This window comes from Anser cygnoides, chromosome 1 (assembly GCF_040182565.1).
Source record: "Anser cygnoides isolate HZ-2024a breed goose chromosome 1, Taihu_goose_T2T_genome, whole genome shotgun sequence".
Lineage (NCBI taxonomy): Eukaryota > Metazoa > Chordata > Aves > Anseriformes > Anatidae > Anser > Anser cygnoides.
In genome coordinates, this window is record NC_089873.1 from 201,749,970 (window position 1) to 201,776,512 (window position 26,543).

The 26,543-nt window shown below is 44.7% G+C and overlaps 1 protein-coding gene across 11 annotated transcripts in view; it reads right to left on the minus strand.

Annotated features, from left to right (window-relative positions):
• Window positions 1-26,543, minus strand: part of FAT3 (FAT atypical cadherin 3) — a 420,625-nt gene that overhangs the window by 216,519 nt on the left and 177,563 nt on the right. For all 11 annotated transcript variants that reach the window (XM_066989896.1, XM_066989902.1, XM_066989899.1 and 8 more), the window contains one exon: window positions 13,421-13,735. In XM_066989896.1, the coding sequence (XP_066845997.1) occupies window positions 13,421-13,735 (315 nt within the window). The remainder of the gene's footprint in view (window positions 1-13,420; window positions 13,736-26,543) is intronic.

Here is a 26,543-nt window from a genome sequence, read left to right on the forward strand (position 1 = left end):
GCAAAGCTCAGCCTTCCGAGGTGACTTTTCCTTCATATTCTAAGGAAACAGCAACTAAGCTTTTTTATTGTAAGACTCTTGCTGTCTTTCTTTGCTCATGAAAAAGGATTTGGAGAGGAGGGAAAAAAACTAAAATTATACGCATGCCATGGAAGGAAAACTGAAAGAAAAAAATCCACTTTGAATGTTTTTGTTGAAAAATCCTTCCGTTTTAAAAAAGGCAAAATCTGAAAAAAAAATACTTTGCAAGTCGTGCAAAAATTTTGGGAAAAAAAGGTACATATAAATAAAATATATGCTATATATATACAGAGACACTTGAGAGAGGCAGAGGGAAATGTCTCTGTAGATGCAGGCACCCGCTGCCAGCTCAGCTGAAGGCGACAAGGAGCTGAGGAGCTGACACCCATGAGACAGAGAGCGGGGAGGAGGCCAAGAGCATATATCCACTGTACCAACAACCACACGGAATTACCAGCCATGTCCTATACCCCATTTACACCACGAGACTGATGGGGAAGCTGCTGAGCGATGGAGGTGCAGGGCAGGCAGGGAGAGCAGCACAGGGCTGACGACTTGGGACACCCTGCTGCCAACACCCTCCCTTCCCCTGAAGGCCAAAGCCTTCGCAGAACCTGGCATGAGGCTGCTCTGCCCTTTGGTGAACGCAATTCCCCATTTTTGTGGAGAGACAGTGCTATGTGAGGGTGTCCAAATTGCCATGTGCTTGAAGTTATGGCCTGAACGTTACCTGAGGCGGCACCAAGACTGTCCTCCATGGAGCGCCTTTAGGACCATTTCTGGGAGACCAGGCCAGCTCCTCCAATGCTGCTGCCTCTACGCAGTGTTCAGAATCTCCTTTCAAGCATACAGGTGTCATATAGCTTATACAATGCACATTTTATAGTTTTTCAGGCTGGTTGTGCACTTTCCTCGTGGTGCTGGGCAGGCAGTGTGGCCTGTCCCCAGCTGGAGGAGGGCAGAGGGCTGCAGCAGCCCCAGCGCAGTGGGGTCAGTCAGAATTTAGTAAGCATGGCATGTGGTGTCCTCCACCACCCATGTGCCACCACACCATCGTTCCCCTCTGCCATCCCTGTGATAATTTGGGGTGAAGCCCCTCCAGCTGCTCCTCCCTGCTCTGCACGGTGCCAGGATCTGCAGCCCCAGGACAACGCCTGCGGCACAAGCAGGCACGCCGGCACCATGCCAGCGAAGGACCGAACTGCCCGCTCCTCCATTTTAACAGCATGGTCTCGACTCACTTAAGGCTGATCAATACTGCCTGGGTTTTAATTCTGCATCCCCATCTGCTTTTTCCCATCTGTTGTCTCAGGCTCCCTTTACACTGTGAGTTTTTTGGTGCAGCAACCATCTTTTACTCCATCTACACTGCCAAGCTCAGCAGGGTGCCGCCTCATGACTGTAGCTATAAAGGTGCTACAAGATTGCAAATATACTTTAAAAAGTCATAGTTTTAGATTACCAAGAGGCAGCACAGGTTTTGCTTTTCCTCACAGAATTCTTCTTAGTTCTGAATTATTTCTAAATACTAAATGAAAAATAAAAATGAAACACAGTGTCTCTTCCTTTTTGTGCAGCACTCACTGTGGAGAAATTAAGCTATGTTGAGGGTACAGGTTTTTTTGTTGTTTGTTTTTTTTTGTTTTCTTTTTTTTACTCAAAAGCACTCTCAGAGGTAAGGGTGAGAGTTCACGATGACACAAGCCAAATACACACACAGTCCATAGTTTTGTGTGAAACAGTCTTCAATACAGAGTATTTTCTGAGACAACTGTCTTTATACAGTCACTTCAACAAAACATATATTATTTTATTCATGTTTTAATCTCTTTCCTCATGTTTGTTCATAAGCAAAAATGGCCTCTCCCTACAGAAATTTTCCCTTCTCTGACATTTCTGTTTTCCCATTAAGTCTTTTTTCACATTCCTAGTGCTGTGTTTCTGTTGTTAACAAAACCACGAGTTGAAGAGGTTAGGCTGATGCCTTGCAGGGTGTTCATAAAATCCCAGCTATTCTGCACAATGACTCCAAGCAAAAAGCAAGAACAGAAGTTTTGGAGGTGGAAAGGAAGAGGCTTCCTCTCCAGTATAAATAACTGTGAGGAAATGCCTTTTTGATCCTCCCTCCTCAACACCAGGTAGCAGCAGGGAAGAACAAATCAGACAGATGGGAGTTGAACTCATGGGAGGGTGATGAAACCACTGGTGAAAGAGTGACTACACCTAAATCCTGCCTATTTGCCTCTCTGACACCAGGCTGGACATCATTCAGTGGACGACTCTCTCCTCACCAAACAAACCCAAATCAAACTGAGGGGTTTCCAGACATAAAAATTCAGATCATGGGCATCTTACTGAGTCAATGCTGCAGTTTGCCCCTGTGGACTACTTTAGAGTTAATTTTGGTCATGTGGTTGCTTTATTTTTTCTCCTTTAATACATAATATTCTCTTAATCAGTTTGGATTACATTAAGTATTACAAGAAAGAAAGAAAAAATGAGATAAATCCCATAAGAAATTATAGACTCATTGAAAAATATCTACAGCATCATACATTTTTAAGCCGTTAATACTATCTAACATTTTTCCATCCCTGCACCTATTTTGGGTAATCTTGTGTGTGTTTATTCTCTCTGTTTAATCAATCTAATTCACACATACTCAATAAATTAAATTTAGTAACAATTATTCCCCGTGTCATTTGTAATATGTTCCCAGGTTCCATCTCAAGAATTGCCTTAAATTCATAGAATAATAATGAAAACAAGAAACTTCTCCATTCTCAGTTGCGTCTCCCAAAGGATCTCTCTGAATAACTTAAGTCATGGGCATACAACATTTCTTCAGAGATTAAAAAAATGTCTTGTTCTCACATTAACAAAAATAACTTGAGCATTTTTGAATAATGACAGCATCCTGCCATAATAATACCTGTTTAAGGATAAGATGGCCAAATTCTAGGGTGGCATAAGCCATATAATTCAGCTGAAGCTGTAGTACCATAAGCACCCATGCTTCTCTAACCAACTTATATATATATATATATATATATATATATACACACACATATATATATACTGCAAATTTTATTTCATAGTGTCTATGATTCAAATGAAGGTTAGAAAATACGAACATATGGTGAAGGGATGCAAAATTAATTATAATCAAAATATTCTCCTGCCGGCCAGACTTACAGTTATCTTTTGTGTATTGTGGCTACATTAAAGAAATGGTGAATGTGCATTGATGTTCATATGCTGTTATTAAGTTGAAGTTCAAGAAATATGCAGTTTTAAAACCAAGATCTGAAAAGCTACTAGTTAATTACCATACAAATAGATTACTGCAGCACAGATTCCTTGCACGTAAATCATCTGAAAAAAAACCAAGACATTTCTCTTCTATGACAACAAACCCACAGCAGATAATGACATTGACTCATATTTACAGGATGCAATGAGCACAAATATTCTTGCAAAGCAAATACAAGCAAATATACTACGGAGAAAGAAAGAGTACAAATGTGCGAGGCCAGCCTGGGACTTCAGAGCTCTGGGTTTGCCTCCTTGTTCCACAACAGCATCAAGCAAGCTGCTGTGCAAGCATTAGGCTGATAGCGAGAGGTTTCGCTTCACGCACCCAAGGGACACAAGGCAGCTTGGTCTTTACATACCTCGGAGGCCTCATTAGTGCCATCCTGCTCCTGCCCCTGTACACACTGGAATCCTTCTTTGCCTTTGGGCAACCCAGGGTTGCCTTTGGGCAAGTGAGGAGGAGGTGAAAGACAAGGATGGGAAATGGTGGGCTAATTGGAAACAGGATAGGAGACAGGATAGGAATCAGGCGCTCGTGAGGCTCCTACATGCCCAGGTAGTTTCTGTGCAGGTTATAGGGAACACCAGAGCTGAGAGGGAGGAGGCGTGGGGTCAGCCTAGCATTCAAGGTCCAGTGGGGCAGGCTGGCCTGGACCATTGCCAGGAAGGTTTTATATATGGCCAGTGGTTTCGAAAGCAAATTAAGACCAAATCTTCATTATTGGCATAGGTTGTTAGCTGCTCCCTTTGCCTCAGTTTCTTGTTTGCTCAAAAGGTACAACAGCGCTGCTCTGTCTTACCATATGGTATGGAGGACTTAGCCACCAAGGGAAGAGAAAGCATTTAAGCACAACAGGTGAGGAAGTAACAGGGATTGTCGAAGCCACAGGATGATCAATGTGAAAATATAGTTACAAGACCAGGGTCCCTTGCAGGGAAACTTTTTCTTTTTTTCTTTTTTTTTTTTAATTTAACTTCAGAGATGTAAGAGTTCTGTAGAAAGTTTTGTATAAGATGAAAGCTGTGATTAGGGGGGTCTTCCAATATTTAACCCCCAGATACTGCTTTATTTTTATACATATATGTCTTCTGTTAAATTAAGCTCTGTGCATCTAGACATATGGCGACGCGATCTGTACAATTATACTGATAAGGTCACATACTTAACTGGCAAGAACTGGCAACAGCATTACTAACTTCAAAGAAGTTGTGTCAATCTTCACAGTGAGAGAAAAGCACTCTCATTAACATAAAGGGAAGGGGGAAAGTGAGGGGAGAATAATTTCACAGGAAATAATTATCTTTGGATATAACAGTGTAACTCTAATGGAGACGGAGAGTCAGAGAGAGACAGAAGAGGAAAAATAACATTGATCTACCATTCACCTTAATTTTGAACAGACCAGTTCAGCTGTATTGCAAGGTGATGAAGTTTAGGAGGTTTATTAGGTGCTGATACAACCTCCTACGTGACAGAAGACGAAGAAAAATTAATAGTTTGTAATTATTGACATCATGATGGCTTATGCAAACACACCTGTCTTTACAGTTGCCCTCCCTTCTTATTCCCATTTCCCAACTCATTTTTTTTTTAAATATTCACACAGAGAATAGGTCAATCTCATTCTCTCAGATAGGAAATGTCTCCACCTCTGCTTTTTGTTAAGTAATGAGGAATGGATGTCACCCTGAGAGTAAATTATGGCTACAGGCTTTGCCTCTAACTTCCAGTGAAGTCAGTAAAGAGAAATTAGAAAACGTTCATACAATAAGGTGAAGATATACCACTCAAGCCAGGAAAGTGCCTGTCCTAAGATGACAATATGAACATACTCAGAGCAACTATGGAAAAGGGAAAAATGCTGATCCTTGTATTGTCTGCTCTGATTTGCAAGATCCAAAATAATAGACACACAGAGTACCTCTGACTGTTGAGCAACAGCAAAATGCAAGTTACTTGATTGATTAAAAAGCAGAAGCAATAAAAAGAAAGCAAAAGTCAACATTCCCCACCCCCAAGCCTTCACCTCATCTGGCCCAACATCACAGCTTTATTTTCCTCCCCGGCAGCTCCTCCTCCACACCCCTAACCCTGCACGAACACCACACTCACAGGCTCCATGTCCCTGCATCCATAACTCACAAACCTAATTTCCCTTGCCAGAGTTCAGGCTTGGGCCACAAGCAATTACTGTAACGTAAGGGCATTCACTGCTATTACCATAATAATGTATGGCAGGATATGACAAGTGTCCACAGCATGTGCATGTGTGCATATGTTTAACAGGGCTGTGACTCGATACTTATGGTACATAGCTTCACCCAATAATCTCGATTATGCTTGTCATTGATAATAATTTTTTCAAGAGTAGTTGGCTACCTGGAAGGGAATGCAAGAACCCTAATTGCAAATTAGTGAAGGAACAGAACAACTTATGAAAAAGAGAGATGGTTTCTTAACCAGTTCTGACTAGCCATGGCTTCTGGAAATGTACGAATAAAGAAAGTGGACTGACAGACAAGGCAGAAAAATCAGATATACAGCTAAGGTGATAGCCAGAGTTCTGAATACAACCAAAGTCTGTTTTCCTGATGTTTTTTTGAAAATGATAAATGACTGTTGTAACATACAACAATGTAGATTTATGGGATTGGTGGCAAAATTCCTGCTGTTCCAGAATCTGTATAAGGGCAGGACAGGAAGGAGCTATTTTTCTGCAGGGAAATGTTGAAAAGAGGTTCAGCGTGGGATTGTCACTGTGATCGGGGGTGGACTAATGCTCCTAACATCAGCAGGGACATTCCTCCCCACTGGCACGGCATTAACTCAAGATCAGTATTTCCCTGCCTCTTTCTCTTATCAGGCAGTAACCTTCTCCAGGAGAAAACACGGACTCGTGGGCCCACACCACACTGCTGCCCTTCAGACATACATCTCTACCGAATCAGATGGGTAGTTCAGGTTAAAAACTGATGTTTTATTGAATAAGGATAACAATGGTCCAGTCGAGTCAATGGGAAAACTCACAAAGCTTCTTACCATGAAAGAGGGCTAAAAAGGTCATCATAAAGATCTAAAGAAAGGTTAAAATTTTTATATGCCATGTTTAAATCTGCTGATTACAGAAAAAAATGGCATTTATGAGCACTATTGTATCTGCTAATACAATTTTAAAAGAGACACTTGATATCAGAGCCATCCAGCAAGCTCAACTGTATTCAGTGCTTCACGAATCAAACCCCACTGCTAGCAGCAATCAGGCCTGTTCAGAAGAGGTGATAAAGCTGGATTTATTATTTTATTAATAGCAGCATTACTGTAGCCTCAACTAAGGTGACACAGCTCACACCTTTATCCCCATCCACAGATAACACATACAGAGTAAGGAGGAAATCACTGCCAGAGAAAAAGATAGAAATGGATGGGCTGAGCCCATGTTTTCTCATTTTCTGTGGAATCAGTGGTCTTGCCACTAGACCATAGTTACTTAATTTAAAAGGGTTTTATATTCCTCCTCAACCATCTTAGAAGCGATGTTCCTTTTTCTTTTAATATGCCTACGAATATATGACTGTGCATGGATGCCTATTAATGCTGAGATGCCTGAAAAATCAATAGCTTGCATTTTCAAAGCCTATTTGATCTGCAAACTGGACTAATTTCCAGAACAATCACATGAGGTAAGAAAATATTTCCACTTACACACACACACAGAAAAAAAAAGAAACAGAGTGAGGTTACGTGACTCAATCAAAGTCAAAAGAAGAGTTCGTGTCACTGCTGGGCTGCAGCTCAGGAGTTAATTGAAAATGTGCTCTGGGGAATAAACGTGCACTGGCAAGCAGATGGACTTGATGATTTACATCCTTTCCTTCTTTTTTTTTTCTCCCTAATTATTATTATTATTACTATTATTGTTGTTGTTATGACAAGCTCCTTAAGGCAGCAACTTTGACTAACATGTTGTACGATCCCTGATGGGCTTCTAGGTCCCACTGTGATTTAGCATGTAACTGCAACATCCACGGTCCTTTGATTTGTGAGCTGCTAACCCCAGGCTCAAACCACTGGAAATATAGTGTCAAGTAAAGAATGAGCCATCCCAAACCAGAAATTAAAGCTTTTAAAATACTCAGAAGCTCAATTTTTAACAGTGAGCATATAATAAAGAAGTCATTGAGAGTCACAGTTAAAAATATTGAGAGGTGAAAGAAGAAAGTAGATCATTTAGCATGTGTTGATATAATATAAATTACTGGAAGTGGAAGCTAGCTAATGTTCTAAGGGAATTACATTGTAAAAATCTGTGTTAGTTATGGGTAGTTAACAGATCAGTTATGGATATATCGGGCTGGACGGTGCAAGTGTTAGAGAACTCGGTATTTATACAAATAGTGCTGGATGCCACAGAAGGGAGAGCAAAGTCCTCAAATTCACCATTAATTTAAGAGACATACACTCAATGGTTGCTTGTTCTGCAAGGTTTTCTACAGTCTTGGGCAGGGCAGCTGAACCATGGGGACACCTGCAGTATGAATGGCAGTGGGCACAACACGATCTGCACGGCGGTGTTACAACGCACATTGCTGCTGAACACGGCACCGTGCCAAACACATGGGTAGGAGGTGCCACCAGGTGCCCTCCAGAAGGAGCCTCCAGCCTGGAGGGAGGCGATTGCCCAGTTTGGTCTCTACATCAAGTAAAATGTGCCCAGGAGGGAGATGGCAAGTTAGAATACACAATCGGAGGGGGGGAAAAAAACACAACCAACCATACAAAAAAAAAAAATAAAGGTCTTCATTTACGAAACGTCTAAGATATTTTCAGGGGATTTTAAAAAGAATTTAATAGCATGAACAGCATCAAGTGCAGTCTCAGTCGTGTTCCCCAGAAATCCCATAACAGGGGGAGGAGGGAGAAACAGTACCCAAGAATGACCACTGAAGTTGTCTATTCTTGAAGACTTTAAAAAGTAGCGTGAAATGCTTCTTACACAGTGACAAACAGACCAAGGTAGTACTACATTTAGTTTGATGCTGTTGATCCAAAGTCCCTTAGAAATGTTATCAAAAAGTAATTTTGTTTAATCTTTTCAAATAGCCTGGCATTTAACTTTGATTATGATTTTGTGGAAGGTTTTAGATGGCCCTTGCATTACTGAACCAATAAACAGTAGCCTTTTCCTTAACCCAGCGCAGCTTGGATTTAAACCTAAACGATATGAAAGGCTGTAGCAGGAACTAAGTCGCCTCCACTTCCATTCATTGTCCATGTGGCTTTTTGCACCACCCAAAGTACAGCACAAACGTTAATAACTGGATTATTAAGACCATCGAAATGTGCTTCCCAGTGCAAGGTGTGTACCCCTGAAATGTTATCTACCCCAAAATCCCAGCAGAAAAAAAAAAAAAAAAAAAGTGACGTTATTAACAGCCTTTCTTCGTCTTCCGGACAAAAAATAAAACAACAAACCAACAACGACATGACAAACTTGGGAGATCAAGAGATCTTGGAGATCAAGAATTTATTGCAGAGTCCCAGGAGTGCTCTCCTGAATATACCAGCCTCGGTCCCTCTCTCCTCACTGGCATACCATTACTTCTGGGCTGAGCAGAGGCACTGGGTAGCCAACAGCAGTACTGGCAACCTTCAGGACACGGTACAACAGCTGAGCACCTGGCTCAAAAAAGGAATACGTGTGGGGATCTCAGGAAAAACAAGACAAAAGTATCCGTAAAAATCAGGACGGCGAAGAACTGTTTTCATATGGCATAGCAATTGTGGCATTCAGCCCCAGCAGGATCCTGTGCTGTCTCAGTAAGCGCAAAAGAAAGAAAAGCCTGCTTAGAAGAGGTGTCTTCCTCAGCATTCGTATCAATTTAAACATGACACTCGCTATTCCCACATTAGCCTATATAAATATTAATATTACTTCAGTATGAAAATATCCAGTCTCTTTCCAAATCTAGGTGCAGCATGTGACAGTTCAGAGACAACTTCCAGAAGCAGGGAATCGCTGCTCTGAAATGATGTACTGACCTACATACACAATTTCTAACCCCACTAGTGCAGCCTGCTTTAAAGCCACAGCAAATACTATTTTGGGAGTGCCAGGGCTCTGTCTTTGTTAAAACACTGCCAGCAAGAGCCAAAGCAAGGTGTAAACAAAATTCTCAGACACACCAGCGTGAATTTAGAGTAAACTCATTAACATCAACAGAATTGCTGTGCATGAGAGCTAAGTTTGGTCTGCTGGCGTGTTAGTTAAAATATCTCTTAATCTCATCTACATAAAACTGAAGAGAAGCTTATGGGGTTTCTCCAATATATGTGGAACACTAAAAAAAAAAAAAAAGTGATGGCTTGAATTAAAATTCATTGTTTTCTTCAGAGCACAGAAACTAATAAATCAATGTAGTAAATTACCACTGTGCTGTGCTGTGAAATTAACGCCTATATACATGAAATTAAAATAAGAATTTACGCCCCTAATCAATCTTTTTTTATATATAACTCCATCATACGTTTTATTTACCTTCTTCCACCAGCTTCTCACGCTGAAATAACTCACTGGGCTGGGGGCTGCTGTGGCATGCCACGGGATCAGCGGGGAGCCGGCCGCCCCAGCTGCCTGCCCAGCCCCTCTGCTCCTCATCGCTGGCCACAGCCCCAACCCACAGCCCCAACCAGTGCTGCTGGGAGCAAAACCCAGAGACCTCGTGCTCTGCTGAAGGGAGACCAAGCCCTCCGCTGCACAAAAGTCATGGTAAGAGGGAAACCCCCCGTCTCCCACATCAGCCCCATCAGGCTGATCCTAATGACAGGCGATGCGACTTCTTAACACTTCCATCACTGCTGGGTGCACGGTGTCGCTGAGAAGCGAAGGCACTGAAGGAATTAGTGTGCCTTTCCCTGCGGTAATATAACCAGGAGAGTCACTTCAGCTACTTGAAAAACATGTTAACTGCCCCCGCACAAACCAGTGTACTGCAATACCTCTTGCCCACTAAAGAAAAATCCTGATTTGCTCTCTTGGACCTGCTAAACTTAGGAAGCAGTCTCCGCCAGGTTGCGGAACAAGGTCTGGCATTTTATGTTCTTGAGCGTGGGTGATTTATGGTTTCACACGTACTCATGTGCTACATTATCCACTCAGTGCTAGTACCTATGAATATTAGCTCACGAGATAAAATTGCACTCCGAGGTGTAGACTGATGCTGGGCGGTATGCTAGAAAAAAATAAAAAACACAAAGGAGGTGAGAAAAGAAAGACCTTCGTGGGTGGTGACACCTGGCTAGCTTTGTACAGGAGGGCTGCATGTGTCCCCCTCCTCCTGAGGAGCAGACACACAGCTACTGGAGCCTCTCCTGGCACCCCCACAAACCCCAAACAGGAGCCAGCAGGGCCGAGCCACGGTGGCCCACTTGCACTTCTATTAAATACAGTTAGGAGCTCGAATGACCGCAGATAAGGCACAGGAGGTTGCGCAGAGGTGGAGAGGGACACGCCATGACCAGAACGAAGCAGCACCCAGCGTGTTTGTCTTCACACCAGCAAGGGCTCTCTAAAAAGAAGGGATTGCCCACCTCGCTCAGTCTATGCCGTTCATCAGCACCACGGATAGCCCTGTCCTCTCAGGTGAGGGCAGAGATGTCTGAAGTAACACCCACCCTTCACACAGCCATGATACACCCCGTGCCCTCTCTGCACTTTGTAGAAAACCAGGTCTTGAAAGACAGGAAGGAAGAAAGCACAGGAGGCCAAGGCCGACAAGGCCTTGTCCTCCAGCAACGGGGGGAGATTTGTTGCTGAAATATATCCCGATGATCTAAGGAAGTGATCAGCAAACCACGATCAGTGCTTCTTTGCTGCAGAGGAAGCCGGCCTCCTCTCCTGCCTGTCATCCTGACCCTCCTCATAATCTGGATTTAGGAGACATTTATTTCTGACAGCAAATCCAACGAGAATTTTAACCCAAAAGCCTCATCAGTCAGGCATCTGAGAAATGTCTGATTGCCACAGAAGCACCCATGTGCTCCAGCCCGTTTCCCATCTCCAGTCGAGGCCAATTTCTGCACAGAAGGATGTAAAAAATGTGAGATGGGGCCTTCGTGCTGCCTCTTGACACCCGATTAGTCACAGGAGAAAGATGTCAGTTTGTTGGTGCTGTCTAAACTCCCGAAGTGACAAAGAAAACAAAAGATACCTCCTCACAAATGACTGCTCTCACTCAACCCACACACGCTGCCATCATCACATATTTCGGTTCATGTTAAACCTTTTAATCTTGATTATACAGCACACTGCTGCACTTGTGGCTGCTGTACGAAGCGGTGCGTGAGTTATGGCATCGCTGAATCCCAGCAAGGACACGGGGCCGGCACACTTCTCATCTCTCTTGTGTGTGCAGAAGTCGCCTCTATAAACAACCGGAGTGTAAGCCACTGTCTGAGAGAAGGTAATGCCCTGCAGGAACGTACCGGGGACAGATATCTCAGGGAAAATTTCATGCAAACCCATCCTCCTCCTGGGATGCCAGCCTCCTGTTGGAAGGAGCCTCCTGACATGGAGCACAGGGCAGGCAGAGCTCGCCACGCTTTGATACTTCACAAGGGAGGAGGAAATCCTTGTGTTCAAATGACAGACCTCCCTTTTGGGGAATCAAGGGACCTCAGTGCACACACACTCCATCAGTCCAATCATTTTCAAAGGAAAAAAAAAAACAAGAAAAAAAGCAGCAATGGGGGCCCCCCAGGGGTTGCCGAAACAGTGAATTGTTAACTATGCTGATGCCCTTAAGTTCTCTGACAGCAATTTTAGCAGCACAAACTGAAGATGAACCTCTTCAGCACCACCTGCGATTCAAGAGGACGATGATTTTCTTACTGGAGAAAACTATTCTTGCCCTCTGCTCTGGCGTGGGCAAGTGCCACCAAAATACCTGGTGCTACCAGCAGCAGCTCCCAAGCAGCCATGGCTAGGACTTGTCTGAAACTCACGGCCGTGCAGAGACATGTGCTGATCAGCATGCACTGTGGGAGGAGCTGATGGCAGGGATGCACGTGCATTAAATGTAATTAATTAAATATTGCTGAGTCCTAACTCTGCTATTTTGCCCAGATGGGATTTATGGGGCAGGGGGAGGAAGGGAAGGGATGCAGATGGAAGAGCCATCTTCGGCCATTTCAAGTGTTAAGAATAAGTGAGATATGTGCCTTAGGGCTCAGCAGATTGAACGGTGTGAATACACATGCTCTATGATTTCTTCACCTGAAGAAAGGCTTATGTCTGAAATGATCCCAGACCCTTCTTAAGCAACACATTGCAATAGGATTGACAAATGTTGAAAAGTTATTTAGCGAATATCATTGCCTTATAAATTAAAAGCGTTCACTCAGGTATATTCCTTTTGATTTTCTAGCTGCAGCAGATATAAATAAACTTGAAAAATAACCCCAGAACAAAGCCAGGAGCATTACAACAAGCATGAGAACTTGAAGCAAGCATGAGCGCCAGGCGTACAGCAGTGTGTCTGTGACACTGCCCACACAGGCCACTCATCCTAACTGTTACAAATCAATGCAAATGCATAGATTTTTTTAAGGGCCGGAAGGACTGTTAGATCATCTCAACTGTCTTTTTGTACGAAACAAGCTGTAAAATTACATCCAGCTCGTGTAACACGCAGCCTAATTACGTGTACTTGACAACTGTAGTGCCACTCACTTCAGCGAAGCTACACCGGATTACAAAGGACAAAGCTCTGCTTCATGAAATCCAACAGCTTGAATCTGCCTGCTAGCACTGCTCTGCAGACTCAGAGCAGCAAAGTCTCATCCCTACAGACAAGGAAAAGAGGCAACAGCCAGCAGCTATTCAGTGACCTGCAGACGAGCAATCGCTGCAGTGGCACACGTGCCCCACATCAGCTGCCACTGCGCTCATTTACAAGTGCACAGCAGGATGCTTCAGACAGATAACTAACAAGAAAACACAGGTTGGGAAAAATACTGAAAGGGAGGAAGCCAGTAAATATTTAAATTGTATTTTCCTACCACCATAAGGCAGCAGGATTTCGTTACCTGTTTTGGGATTGATTACAAAGAAATTCTGGGGATTTCCACTTGTAATCCGGTAAGTCAGTTTTTCATTGGTGCTGGAGTCCGGGTCCTGGGCTTGGATCTGAATGACGGATACATCCTTCGGGGAGTTTTCCATGACGGCTGGGTAATAGATGGGTTCAGAGGTGAGAGGGGCATTGTCATTCACGTCCTCCACTTCAATGTAGACTTCGATGGTCGTGTAGAGTGGGACGACCCCGTGGTCAGTCGCATACACCGTCAACCAGTAGGACTTGGTCGTCTCCCGATCGAGAATATCTGCTGTGTAGATAACTCCTGCAGAAAAACAGCAAGCAGAAGATCTCAGGAAGAGGATCAATGAAAAAACACATCTCTTTTAATTTGGCTGTACTACAGAAATGTACTCAGATTTATTAAATGCTTCAACATTACAAAAGATAAATATGTGCATATAATGAAAATAGTCACTGTTTCCCAAAACCCTGCTCAACATCTCAGTCCTTTGTACCACAAAATTTTTTTTGGGAAAAAAGATGGCTTTTCCTAAGTGTCCTAGTGTCACAACCAGTTTTCTGCTGGGACTGCAGCTGGCAGGGTAACAGAAGAAATGCCATCATCTTCTGCCAGTAGTGCGAGCTTGTATGAACTGTGGTAGAGGGAAATCACCACTGACAGTGAATTGCACAAGGGAAGGTGGCTACTCATTTAAAAATCCTGCCAGTGCCCTTGCTGAAGAAAAAGCCCTAGGGGACAGTTTAAAATAATCCATTCAAGTTCAGAAAATAGACAGCAAATTAAACATTGAGAAAAGTCATTGCACGTTGCCAAAATCCCAGATAACGAGCAATTGAAAGCTAGCCTTGTAGAAGCTCTTAGACGATCGGTATATTCTCCTTAATCACAGAGGAAGGAAGGGTTTGCCCACACTACTTACTGGTCTAAGACAACATTGGCTGTTTTCCTTTGTGCACCTAAGAAACTAGGAGAGAATGCATTTGTCTGTAACAGAGCGAAGGACTTCAATATCACAGTATCACAGATTTCTAGGTTGGAAGAGACCTCAAGATCATCGAGTCCAACCTCCGACCTAACACTAAGTACTCCACTAAACCATATCACTAAGCTCTACATCTAAACGTCTTTTAAAGACCTCCAGGGATGGTGACTCCACCACCTCCCTGGGCAGCCCGTTCCAATGCTTAATAACCCTTTCGGTAAAGAAGTTCTTCCTAACATCCAACCTAAACTCCCCTGTCACAACTTTTGCCCATTCCCCCTCGTCCTGTCACCATGCACGTAGGAGAACAGACCAACCCCCACCTCGCTACAGCCTCCTTTAAGGTAACTGTAGAGAGCGATAAGGTCGCCCCTGAGCCTCCTCTTCTCCAGGCTGAACAAGCCCAGCTCCCTCAGCCGCTCCTCGTAAGACTTGTTCTCCAGACCCCTCACCAGCTTGGTCGCCCTTCTCTGGACTCACTCGAGCACGTCCATGTCCTTCCTGTAGCGAGGGGCCCAAAACTGAACACAGTACTCAAGGTGCGGCCTCACCAGCGCCGAGTACAGGGGCACAATCACTTCCCTAGACCTGCTGACACTGCTTCTTATACAGGCCAGGATGCTGTTGGCCTTCTTGGCCACCTGGGCACACTGCTGGCTCATATTCAGCCGACTATCAACCAATACTCCCAGGTCCTTCTCAGCCAGGCAGCTTTCCAGCCACTCATCTCCCAGCCTGTAGCTCTGCTTGGGGTTGTTGCGCCCCAGGTGCAGGACCCGGCACTTGGCCTTGTTGAACTTCATACAGTTGACCTCAGCCCATCGCTCCAGCCTATCCAGATCCTCCTGCAAAGCCTTCCTGCCCTCCAGCAGATCGACACACGCACTTAGCTTGGTGTCATCTGCAAACTTACTGAGGGTGCACTGGACGCCCTCATCCAGATCATCGATAAAGATATTAAAGAGGACCGGCCCCAGTACCGAGCCCTGGGGGACTCCACTAGTGACCGGCCTCCAACCAGATTTGACTCCATTCACCACAACTCTCTGGGCCCGGCTATCCAGCCAGTTTCTAACCCAGCGAAGCGTACGCCAGTCCAAGCCCCGAGCAGCCAGTTTCTTGAGGAGAATGTTGTGGGGAACGGTGTCAAAAGTCTTACTGAGGTCAAGGTAAACCACACCCACAGCCTTTCCCTCATCCACCAAGCGCGTCACTTGGTCATAGAAGGAGATCAGGTTCGTCAAGCAGGACCTGCCTTTCATAAACCCATGCTGACTGGGCCTGATCGCCTGCTTGCCCTGCAAGTGCCGTGTGATGACCCTCAAGATAATCTGCTCCATGAGCTTTCCTGGCACTGAGGTCAAACTGACAGGCCTATAGTTCCCCGGGTCTGCCCTCCGGCCCTTCTTATAGATGGGCGTCACATTGGCTAGCCGCCAGTCAACTGGGACCTCCCCCGATAGCCAGGACTGCCGATAAATGATGGAAAGCGGCTCGGCCAGCTCCTCCGCCAGTTCTTTCAGTACCCTCGGGTGCATCCCATCCGGCCCCATCGACTTGCACACATCCAAGCTCCGTAGCAGGTCGCCAACCATTTCCTCATGGATAGCGAAGGCCACATCCTGCTCCCCATCCCCTTCCACCAGCTCAGGGCACTGGGTATCCAGAGAACAACCGGTATTGCCGCTAAAGACTGAGGCAAAGGCGGCATTAAGCACCTCAGCCTTTTCCTCATCCTTAGTAACTAGGTTTCCCTTCGCATCCAGTAAAGGATGGAGATTCTCCTTAGTCCTCCGTTTCGCGTTGATATATTTGTAAAAGGATTTTTTGTTGTCTTTAACGGCAGTAGCCAGGTTGAGCTCCAGATGAGCTTTGGCCTGTCTAATTTTCTCCCTGCACAGCCTCGCTACATCCTTGTAGTCCTCCTCAGTGGCCCGCCCTTTTTTCCAAAGATTATAAACCCTCTTTTTTCTGCTAAGCACAAGCCGCAACTCTCTGTTGAGCCAGGCCGGTCTTCTTCCACGCCGGCTCGTCTTTGGGCACGTGGGGATGGACCGCTCCTGTGCCATCACGATTTCCTTCTTGAGGAGCGCTCAGCCTTCCTGGACTCCTCTGCCCTTCAGAACCGCCTCCCAAGGGACTCGGCCAACCAGCGTCCTGAGCAGCTCAAAGTCAGCCCTCCGGAAGTCCAATACAGCAGTTTTACTGGTCCCCTTCCTGGTCTCGCCAAGAATAGAGAACTCTACCATTCAAGGCACCTTCAAGTCTACCTAAAGTGATTTAAGTAGCCATCCTACTCATGAAATGAGGACCAAACCCACCATGACTTCAGCAATATCAGAGAGAGGGCCCTTATACCAGGAAGACCTGCTAGCACTAAAAGACCTGCTAATATTTGTGTAGTCAGAGCCTTCACTGACTTTTAGTGCTGCCTGCAAACACACAAGGATCAAGTACACCAGCACCACACACGCATTCACACCAACATCAAAATAAGCAAGTGCCCTTTCCCGTAACTTCTGTGACACCTATCCCAAGAGCATTTTCCTCTTCTATCCAGCATTAAACCTTGGACGGCACATGAATATGATGGGTCTCAAGCTTGAGATAGATACATTGAAAGGACAGTTTCCAGCCAAGCAATTCAAGTCATTAATAGAGAGGAACTAGTGAAGAAGTAAGGCAAGAAACCTGAATTTAGTCCCAGATGTGCTTGATGCTACTTAGAACAACATCATCAGTTAATTATGGAGGGAAGTGGAGCTCTAAGATCAGTGCTAGCAAGGGAGGTAGGTGTCTTTTTTTGCCTTTAGTTTTTTGGTTTTTTTTTAATTATCAGAGCACCCTAAAATTTCCTAGGACATCCTGAAGTCTTAGAGAGGCTTTAAAGACCCTGGAATAGTCACAAATGATGCTAACCTCCCTGCCTGCATGTGAGAGGGGTTTCAGGCAGGCTTTGGGTGCCTCTTTTAGGTGCACAGGGTGTGGGATGCCAGGAAGAGCTCCTCCTCACTGGTCCTATCATGAATCCTTAATGGCATAAGTGAAGTTCAGCCGTAATTCACCTACTTTATTCCTTGCCCCTGTCTTACAAGTTATGCATCAAATTTGGCTTTGTAGATAGCAACAATTATTCCATTTATGACACTGGATGAAGCCATGACCTTTGGTTTAAAAGTGAATTGGAAAGGCTATTCCATTTCTTGAAAAGCAGCCATGAAAATGATGGCCCTGCGCTTGTGAGACATCAGCAGAAGGAACTGATTTGATGGCCTGATAGAGCTTCTGATCTGTAACGATCTCAACAGCCCTGGTGTGAACTTCCCTGGCCATTTGATAGCAGAACCCATCCTATGCTCAAGGCTACTGGTGAACTTACTGCATTGCTTTTATAATGGGTAGCAGCAAGAGGCAAAAGAGGTAACTTCCACCCTCAGGGACCACCACTCCCCAGCGTAAGACAGAAAGTTCCCTGAGTGAGAAGAGATGGTGCCTGTCCCCAGGGAGTCAGGCTCCAGATCATGATGTCCCCCATCCAAATCTGTGCTGGGCGGGAGGCAGCACAGGATGCACCAAATGGACGCCTGTTGTATTAGTTCTTGTCTTCTAGAACAACTCTTCTTTTTTATACTTTTTTCAAGTTTGGATTTTTTTATTAATTTTTTTTAACACTAGTCTGAACTGGCAGGTATTTTCCTACAGTTTCATCAACCATACAGAGAGAAGAAAGAGAAGAAGGAGCAGTACCAGCTCCAGACAGGTTTGGGGCTTAGGTCTCTTTGCAGTAACACCAGGCCCATGTCCTTCTTGCTCGTATTATTCACCCAACAAAGGTGAGCAACACGGCACTGGAGGACAAAGGCAGACTGTATTCCAAATATTTTTGTCAGCAGCAGGCTGTGCTACATAATGACTTTCTGTAGAAACATGGGTGAAATATGTAGCAAAGTGTGATGAAAATGCCTGGAAGTCCAGAAGAGAAATTACATCGCCGGGATGAGAAGAGCCCATAATAAACAACACCCCGTTGAAATAAATAAATAAAATAAATCCACGTGGGCAAGGATGAGGCAAAAAATGATGAACACTGGTGCTTCTAGAGATGTTGATTTATTCAGATGACAAGAAGAATTATTTTAGATCTTTGAGCAAAAATTGAAATGAGGGGGGATTTCCCCCAGTGCAAGCAAGGAAGGTTTTAGCAGATTAACCTCTGTTTATGAAGCTGAATTTCACCAATATTGAACTGATAATAAATCTATCTTCCGAGTCTTTCCTTCATTTTATGACTCCTGGCAACAGTTCCTTTCCATTTGTGTATTTCAGAAGGAAAGGATGATGAAACAAGTGTTAGCAGCTGCCAATGGGTCTGCTACACTGATTCTTCCTTTTACTTTTGATTTATTAAAAGGTCCCAGATACAGATTAATTCCTTTTGCTCAATATGTCTTGTCATTTAACCTGTCAACACACAGCGGCTTGATGGATAGAGAAGGAGGTCTTTGTTTCCTTTCAGGTTTTCCATGTGGAGACCCTGTGTCAGCCCTCGGATCCCCTTCCCCTTCTACCTCACTCTCAAATGTTCCAAAGTTCCCCCTTGATGACTTCCTAAGCGTGGGTCTGAAGTTTGTACCCACAAGAACACATACAGGAATATTTAACCAATATCTCCATGTAGATTTGGGTAACGCCTTTCAAGCACATGTCAAATTTCATTTTCAGATGAGGTGCTAACTCTGAAGACTGGTGATGCCATTTAATTATCACCATTTCTTCATCACCCAAGGAAAAAGGCTGATAGTGCTGGTATTAGAACAGCAAGATATTCCCTGGGGCTTTCTACGGGTAGGCCCTGGGGTACCTGAGGTTAGCCGCGTGAAAGTATAGAAAAGGATGAGAATATCCCTGTATAAGACCACAAGAAAATCAGAAAAGACCTCACTTATTTCAAAGTTTATTGCTATTAACAGATACTAAAGAAGGCCAAAAGCTTATTTTCAGGTACAGGAGGACAGAGAGGAGGAGAGGGCTCTGGGAGCAGCCGTAAAGCTCTTCTGGGATAGTTTTTGTGGTAAACTCTTCCCAGCTGCCTGCTAATTAGAAGAGAAACATGAACAAGGTAATGACACCTGAGCTAAACAAATCATGAAAAAACAAGAAATATCAGCAGAGATCCTGAAAATTTCGAAGTCATTAAAAAGAGAAGTTCACGATTTTGCAGACGCATTTATGAATGAGGCAGAAAAGCAGATGTTCCCATCCACCGGGATGCTCCATCAGGGAGACACTACTGCATTGCCACACGGGGCAGCTGAAATCCAGGTGAGCGGGCTCGAAGCCAGCTCTTTACATCCCCCTCAGCAAGAACTGCCTGATTTTGCAGTATCCCTAAAGAACTGAAGCCAGCACTTCCTCGGGCCGCTGGCACCCTCAGAAATAAAGCCGGTCATCCATCAGAACAGCAGTGCCACAGATATGCTATCCACTGCAATCCTCAAAATCCATTTGTCCTATGTGATCTGCAAAGCACAACGTGCATTATGAACGCTCTAAGTGAAAAATAACAACAGAGTGCACTAATCTCTGATTAAAATCCTGGTCACATTTATATGTAAATGAAGTGCAGCCCTCGGGCTCGGCAATGTGCCAGCAACGCAAAGGTTGTGCGCTTGTTTCTCTTAAAGGCTTGTTTTCCCTCTTTCCCCAGGAAAATAATGGGGTAATGTTTTCTGCATGGCTCCTGCAAGTGGCACGCAGTGAGGGGCTGCATTATGACGGGTGAAGGCAAAAAGGCAAAAAAAAAAAAAAAAAAGGCATTGTGAAGCTAGTGGCTATTAAGCGGACAAAAATCAGCAAACTGGATTTCCTTCTTGCCTCTCCCACTGATTTGCTGCCCATCTTTCAGCAGACCACTTTAAATGACACAGTCCACTCAAAAATTATCGGAAAGTTATGTATTTACTACAGCCACAGGAAACCCAAGAGGCTCTTAAAACAAAAAAGGATTAGAGAGAAGCATTATTTCTTTCCTAGCCTCTTTTTGCCCCCTGCTTGTTTACCTTACACGTCTGACAGTACTTTGTGTATAGGTCGCGTGATGAATGAACCTGCCACAGCTCTGGAAGAGAGTGTTTACTGGAGCTGTCAGTCCGCGTGTTTACATAGGTGCCCATCGCCATGGATATCTGCTTCGCACATACGTTCCTCCTAAGAGTCACACCATCCTTCATGAATACCCTCAATAGCGCAGACACTGAAAGGAGTTCAATTCTGTTTAGTTTTTTTTGGAAGGCAAGATTAAAAGACAACTTGGTGGTCTGTAAGAAGCCGGGCAGGGAAAAGACAGAGGAGAATAACGAGGCTCTTTAATCTCGCTGAGAAAAGCAAATCGAGGTCTGATGGTTGAGAGTTGATGTCAGTAAAAGGAGAGTGCAAACACGCACCGCGGAGGATACCTGGCAGGAGCACCTGCGTGATGGAGACGGGCCAGAATCTCCCACTGTTTGGCGTCTTGGTACTGGGATGAGCCACTGTAACCTATTCTCCTACCCACCCATTGTTATTGGCATAGATACAGAAATATTTTAGTGTGTGATTTTGCTGAGTGGCTCAGTAGCCTGTGTTATAGAAGTTGTCAGTGGAAGTCGTCATAATCTCATGGTTTCAGCAAATGAACAAGGCAGGCTCCTGAGCAGACAGGATGAGGACTGACTTGGAAGAATGAGCCACGCTTCCAAAGACTTCTACCAAAAAATTACTACAGAGATACCTTAGCTATTTCTTTTTCAAAATACTGCAGTGATTTTGCACAGGGGCACCCCGCTTAATGCCATCAGCTCTCCTCAGTCATTCAGTTGAGAAGAGTGTCAGAGACAAGATCATAGAATCATAGAACCATTAGGGTTGGAAAAGACCTCCAGGATCACCTGGTCCAACCATCCCCCTACCACCAATGTCACCCACTAGACCATGTCCTTAAGCACCAGGCCCAACCTTTCCTTGAACACCCCCAGGGACGGTGACTCCACCACCTCCCTGGGCAACCCGTTCCAATTCCCGACCGCTCTTTCTGAGAAGAAATGTCTCCCAAATTCCAACCTAAACCTCCCCTGGTGCAACTTGAGGCCATTCCCTCTAGTCCTATCACTAGTTATCTGCAAGAAGAATGACCTGCACCTCAAACTGGGAAATTAGGAAGGGCCAGATGAGGTGAACAGCCCAGACCCTGACCCAGCAGCGGCCACAGAGGTGGGCAGGAGGAGCGGTGGAGGCAGCAAGGGCAGAACCTGTCCCCATTAGGAGCTGCCTGGAGGTGAGCCCACGCCAGCAGACCCACAGTGCTCCCACCTGCTGGGTGGCTCTGCGAAATGAATGTAGGAGTACAGCACGCCCCTTCCAACCAAAGCCAGCTCCTCGCCAGTGCAAATGTGAGGTCTGAGTAGTTATAAAAATGCATAAGCTTTAGGAAGGACTGAGAATCATGCACGCACCTTCTGGACCTACAGACTCACCACCACTGTGTGCCAGGGCCACTTTGGTTTGTGCCATGAGAAGTGCTACAAAAAAAGCATTTCCAGAGCCCTAAGTGTGCATCTCCCTCCTCCAGCTTCAAAACTAAGGGGATTCAGTGCAAAACTGCTACAAAGTAGAAGCTGGTCTCTGCCCAAATTAAAATGACGGGAATGAGGCAGAGTCAGGAATGAATACTGACAAGAAAATATTCAGGACTCTGTTTCATCACTCAGTTTCAAAGGAAGAAAGGAAAAATCACTGATTCTGAAATACCACTAACTATTCATGACCCTCAATCAAAGGCTCTGCCAGTCTCCCGGTAGTAAACACAACACCTTGTTTGTCACCGAGCCGCCACCCAACGGCCCTTGCTTGCATTTCCTTGTTGAAAGAAAAGAAGTAAGCAAAAAGACACAGATTAAAGCTTTATAATGACATTTTTTTTTCAGGTTTTCAGTATAAAGCACAGAGGCACAGAGGGGAAGAAGGCGTTTACCAAGCTGCTTTGGCCTCCCTGAGATGAAGTTTCTGCAGCCACCTCTTAGTACTCCTACCACCAGCTGCTGCCGTGCCCAGAGCCGGGGTCATGCAGAGATTTGTGAGTCCCACCCAAATGTCAGAACTAGTCCAGATTCCTCACAGGGAGCAACTACATGATTTCTGAAGGGTGTTTACCAGAGAGCTAACGTAGGCAGGAAAAGTATAAAAATTATGGAAGCCCTTAATTCATCAAACCAATGAACATAAAACCAACTAAAATAGCATGATTTATAGACGGGAATTACACTTCCAATAAAGAAAGGAAATTTATGATTTAAAGAAAGCTGACATTACGCCTAGCGCATACACTGTTTTATTTAGGTACTTCACATGAAATGGCTCTGATGTGTATAAAAGCCAAGTGTATACCTCTTTTAGAAGATATTTCTTCCATTACCTCCATTAAGGGTAAACTGTAAATATAACCTAAAGGACTGAACGGCTTTATAGTGACGAAGATGCGCTCTGGATCTGAGCACCAGTGCCTGACAGAATGAGAACACTGGGGCCACTGGAGCCAGTGGGACTGAGAATAAACCACACGTTATATTCACCCCTTTTCAAGTCCCCTCAAGCCGTGAATCACCAGGGCCAGACCCGACTACAGACGGCAGCATCACATCAACCACGAACTCCACCGGAGCGTGAAGGCGGCCGGCCGCTTGTGCCACCCACTGCTCCCAGCAGGCAGCTCTGGAAATCAGGCTCCTTATTCTGGTGATTAAATGCTATCGCAGGACCTTCATTTGAGCCCCCCCACTGTGCAAAGTGTGTCCTCCCATTTTTACTTTATTGCATGAATTTTGTAAGCTTTAATACATATTAAAACGCAAACCCAGCTCCTATTGAAGTGAATAGAAATATCCCCATTGACTTAAACGGAGATTAGATCATGGCAAGGAACGAGTCCAAAAGCAATATTAACTTTGTGAGGTTATACCTATGTAGAACTTTCTAATATTCTTTTGTCTGGTTCAATTGTAAAACATACATAATAAACCATGTTCGTCAAACAATGCAGGACAGGTAACACTCCTGCCTAGGGCTTAACTTTTAATTTTCTCTTTTTACTGATGTTTTGAATGTACAAATCTGCTGTTACCTCAAAATGCAGTTTCTGCAGTGGATATTATATTCAAGTTCCCAGGGCAGTAAAAGAGAATTAAAAATCCAATCCTCAGCAATGTTATTTCAACGGACACTGGATTAGTCTGCAAACACACCTTTTATCCGGTTATTGCATGCGATTGCATTAATATCACATCCAGTCAGGACCGTGACAAGGACATTAACATTGCTGTTAGTAAATGTAATATATCTGCATGCAAGAGATAGATAGGTTGATAACGTGAAGGTTTACAGCTCTTACTCTCCATGACATGCCACCATACATTTTAGGGGAAACTTCAAGTGTGGACTCTTTCCGAAGGCTGCTGGGGTGTGCACAGCCTTTTGGGTGTACCTCGGGGCTGCAGACAGCTTTCACTCATAAAACCAAACACAGCCATGCAATGGTTTAGACAAAACATGCCCAGTTAGTCAGCAAAAAACAGATCAAGTACAGGACAATTCGTTAAGTATGGAAACTCCAACTAACCTCTGAGGTTTTTGGCCAGCCAACTGAGGTGAGGGATACCCCGTATGACTTGGATACACGGTGTAATTGCACGGCGGGTCTGGCAGGGGTCTTTAAATCAGGTGCAGCCCCATCAGCACGGCTTTTGTGGGCCTGACCCTGACACAGGGCTGGGGACAGTGTCCCAGCTGAGCACAGACCCTGGCCAGCCCTGCCTCAGGCTGCAAAACATAAATGTAACTTCATTTGCCATGGCTGGGGGGAACTTCAGCTACTTAAAGGTAATACTCAAGCTTAGGTCTGGCCAGTGCCCTCTCAAATCAAAATATCAATAATAAGAGGGAACATATGCATTTTTCCATATTTTTTGCACATATATGTACATCTGAGGCAAGTTACAAGGTGAATGTTATGCCCTGAACTGACAGTGCAACCCAGCACCAGATCTGGGTTTTCTCACGGGACTGAAAGGAGCTCCCCAGGTCTGACAAGGCAGCACCGAGCCCGTGGCACTGCAGAGCTCCTGGTAAACAGCACCTTCATGGCACTGGAATTAAGGCACATCTCAGGTTAGGTGCCTGACCTTCCACGTTACTTAGCTTTTGAGGTTTGAAGGTAAAGATTTCCTTCTTTACTTTCAAACGACTTAAACCCAATGTGTCACGTTTTCTTTGCTTGCTGTGTTTGGGGCACGGAGGTGGAAAAAAAGGCTTACAACTTCAAATCAAAATGAGCTATCGCTTAAATATGACATCTTCAAGGTCGTTTACACATCAATTTCAGAGCAATTTTCCAAACATATCATCAAGACACTGAACCAGACACCTAGTCAAATAAATTCTCTATCTTCTTCCATTTATGAATTAAATAAAATAAGATGTGCCAACATTTAAACCTGACTAGACTTTATTATACTTTCTGTACCTTCCATCACAGCCCTCTATTTATTCGAAGAAATACGCATATGCTGCTTGCTTTAATGCTTTTTTGCTTGGGAAAAAAAAAATCATAAAGATAATCTTATATGGATAAACAAAAATACACAGTGGGACATCTCCAGAAGAACCAAATTGCCTTCAAAAGCACAAATACTATAAACCCCCCGCATTTACGAATAATCTCTGTCAAAGCCTCACACACTCCATCACTGCCAAGCAGCGCACTAAAACCCTGCAGTAAAACCAGGCTGTGAGGATCTGGGAAACCCCAGCGATGACTGTATGCTACCACGTGCTGCTTCCCACTCGGTGCAGTCGGAGAGTGATGGGACCGAGCATAAAGCTGCTCTGACAGACAGGATGTGCTGCAAGGCTGGGCGGCTTCAGCCGTCTCCTTCAACCTTTACGGACAAGGGCTGCTGTGTTTTGGTCACCGAGACACAGCAAAAGGCGATGCCTATTTATGGGATCTGCTTTCTGCTATTTGCTGGACATGTGCAGGCTCATTTTTTTTCAGCCAGCAGAGCAACCAGAACAAATGAAAAGTGCAATATTGTGGCTGTGGTGGGTGTCTCCCCAAATTCAGACACCTCAGGCACTTGTAAATGCTAGAAGGAAGATGTAATGGGGTAACATTTGCTTAAGGTAACTCTAAAAGGTCAACAGCTGACTGTATAATTTCATTCTATTGACAATGCTGTTTTTGTTTGTTTGTTTGTTTTTAAGCACTTGTGGCTACTGGGTTTCCAGCTACACACGAATTATAAACTGTGAGCTCTCTCCTATATTACAGCACATTTCTATACATTTATGCCTCTGTATCTGTTTGTCTCTCCAGCAAACTGAGCTCTGCTTTGTTTCCTGAGCCTGGCTCGGATTATAAAACTCACCTGTGCAGCCCCCCAAAGGAAGGGGAAAGGACCAAAGGAAACCCACAGCCGGTATCAGCAGAAATTCTCCCATTGTTAGCACCAACAATGGAAGTTGTTAAACCTCGATAATAACCCGCTCGCGTGGAGGCACTTTTTCACAAAGGGCCTGCCTAATGCCCAGAGTAACCCAGATTTTCTGTACATCCTCTTTAGTAGATTAATAAAGAGATCAAAGTCCGACCCATGTGTCCTCTGCCAGGAGGACTGGGAAACTATTTTAAAAAGAAGGGTTTGCTCCCGGTTATTTTAGAAACGAGATCAGAAGCAGAGCAAAGCCAAAGCAGGAAGAGGAGACAGAGAAAAAAGGCACGGGATGCTCAAAAGGATCCTGATGAAAGTCCTGGCCTGAACAACAGCAGCAAGGGACTTCTGTGCAGGTTCCTCTTCCTTTACGAAGAGCTTTGCACCTTTTGTGTTGCCTACTGTAAGAGGGATTGTTTTGGGAACCCTTCTACTAAATCTGTCCCAAGCAGCTTCAGCTTTTTATACCTCTGGGGAGGGACTGAAAGGCACTGGAGGCAGCTCCGTGGCGGAGCCTGGATGCCAGGGGAGGCTCCCTGGTGCTCTGTGCCTGCCCTCCACCATGATGCCCACGGAGGACATGTGGAGCTGACTCTACCTGGGCTGA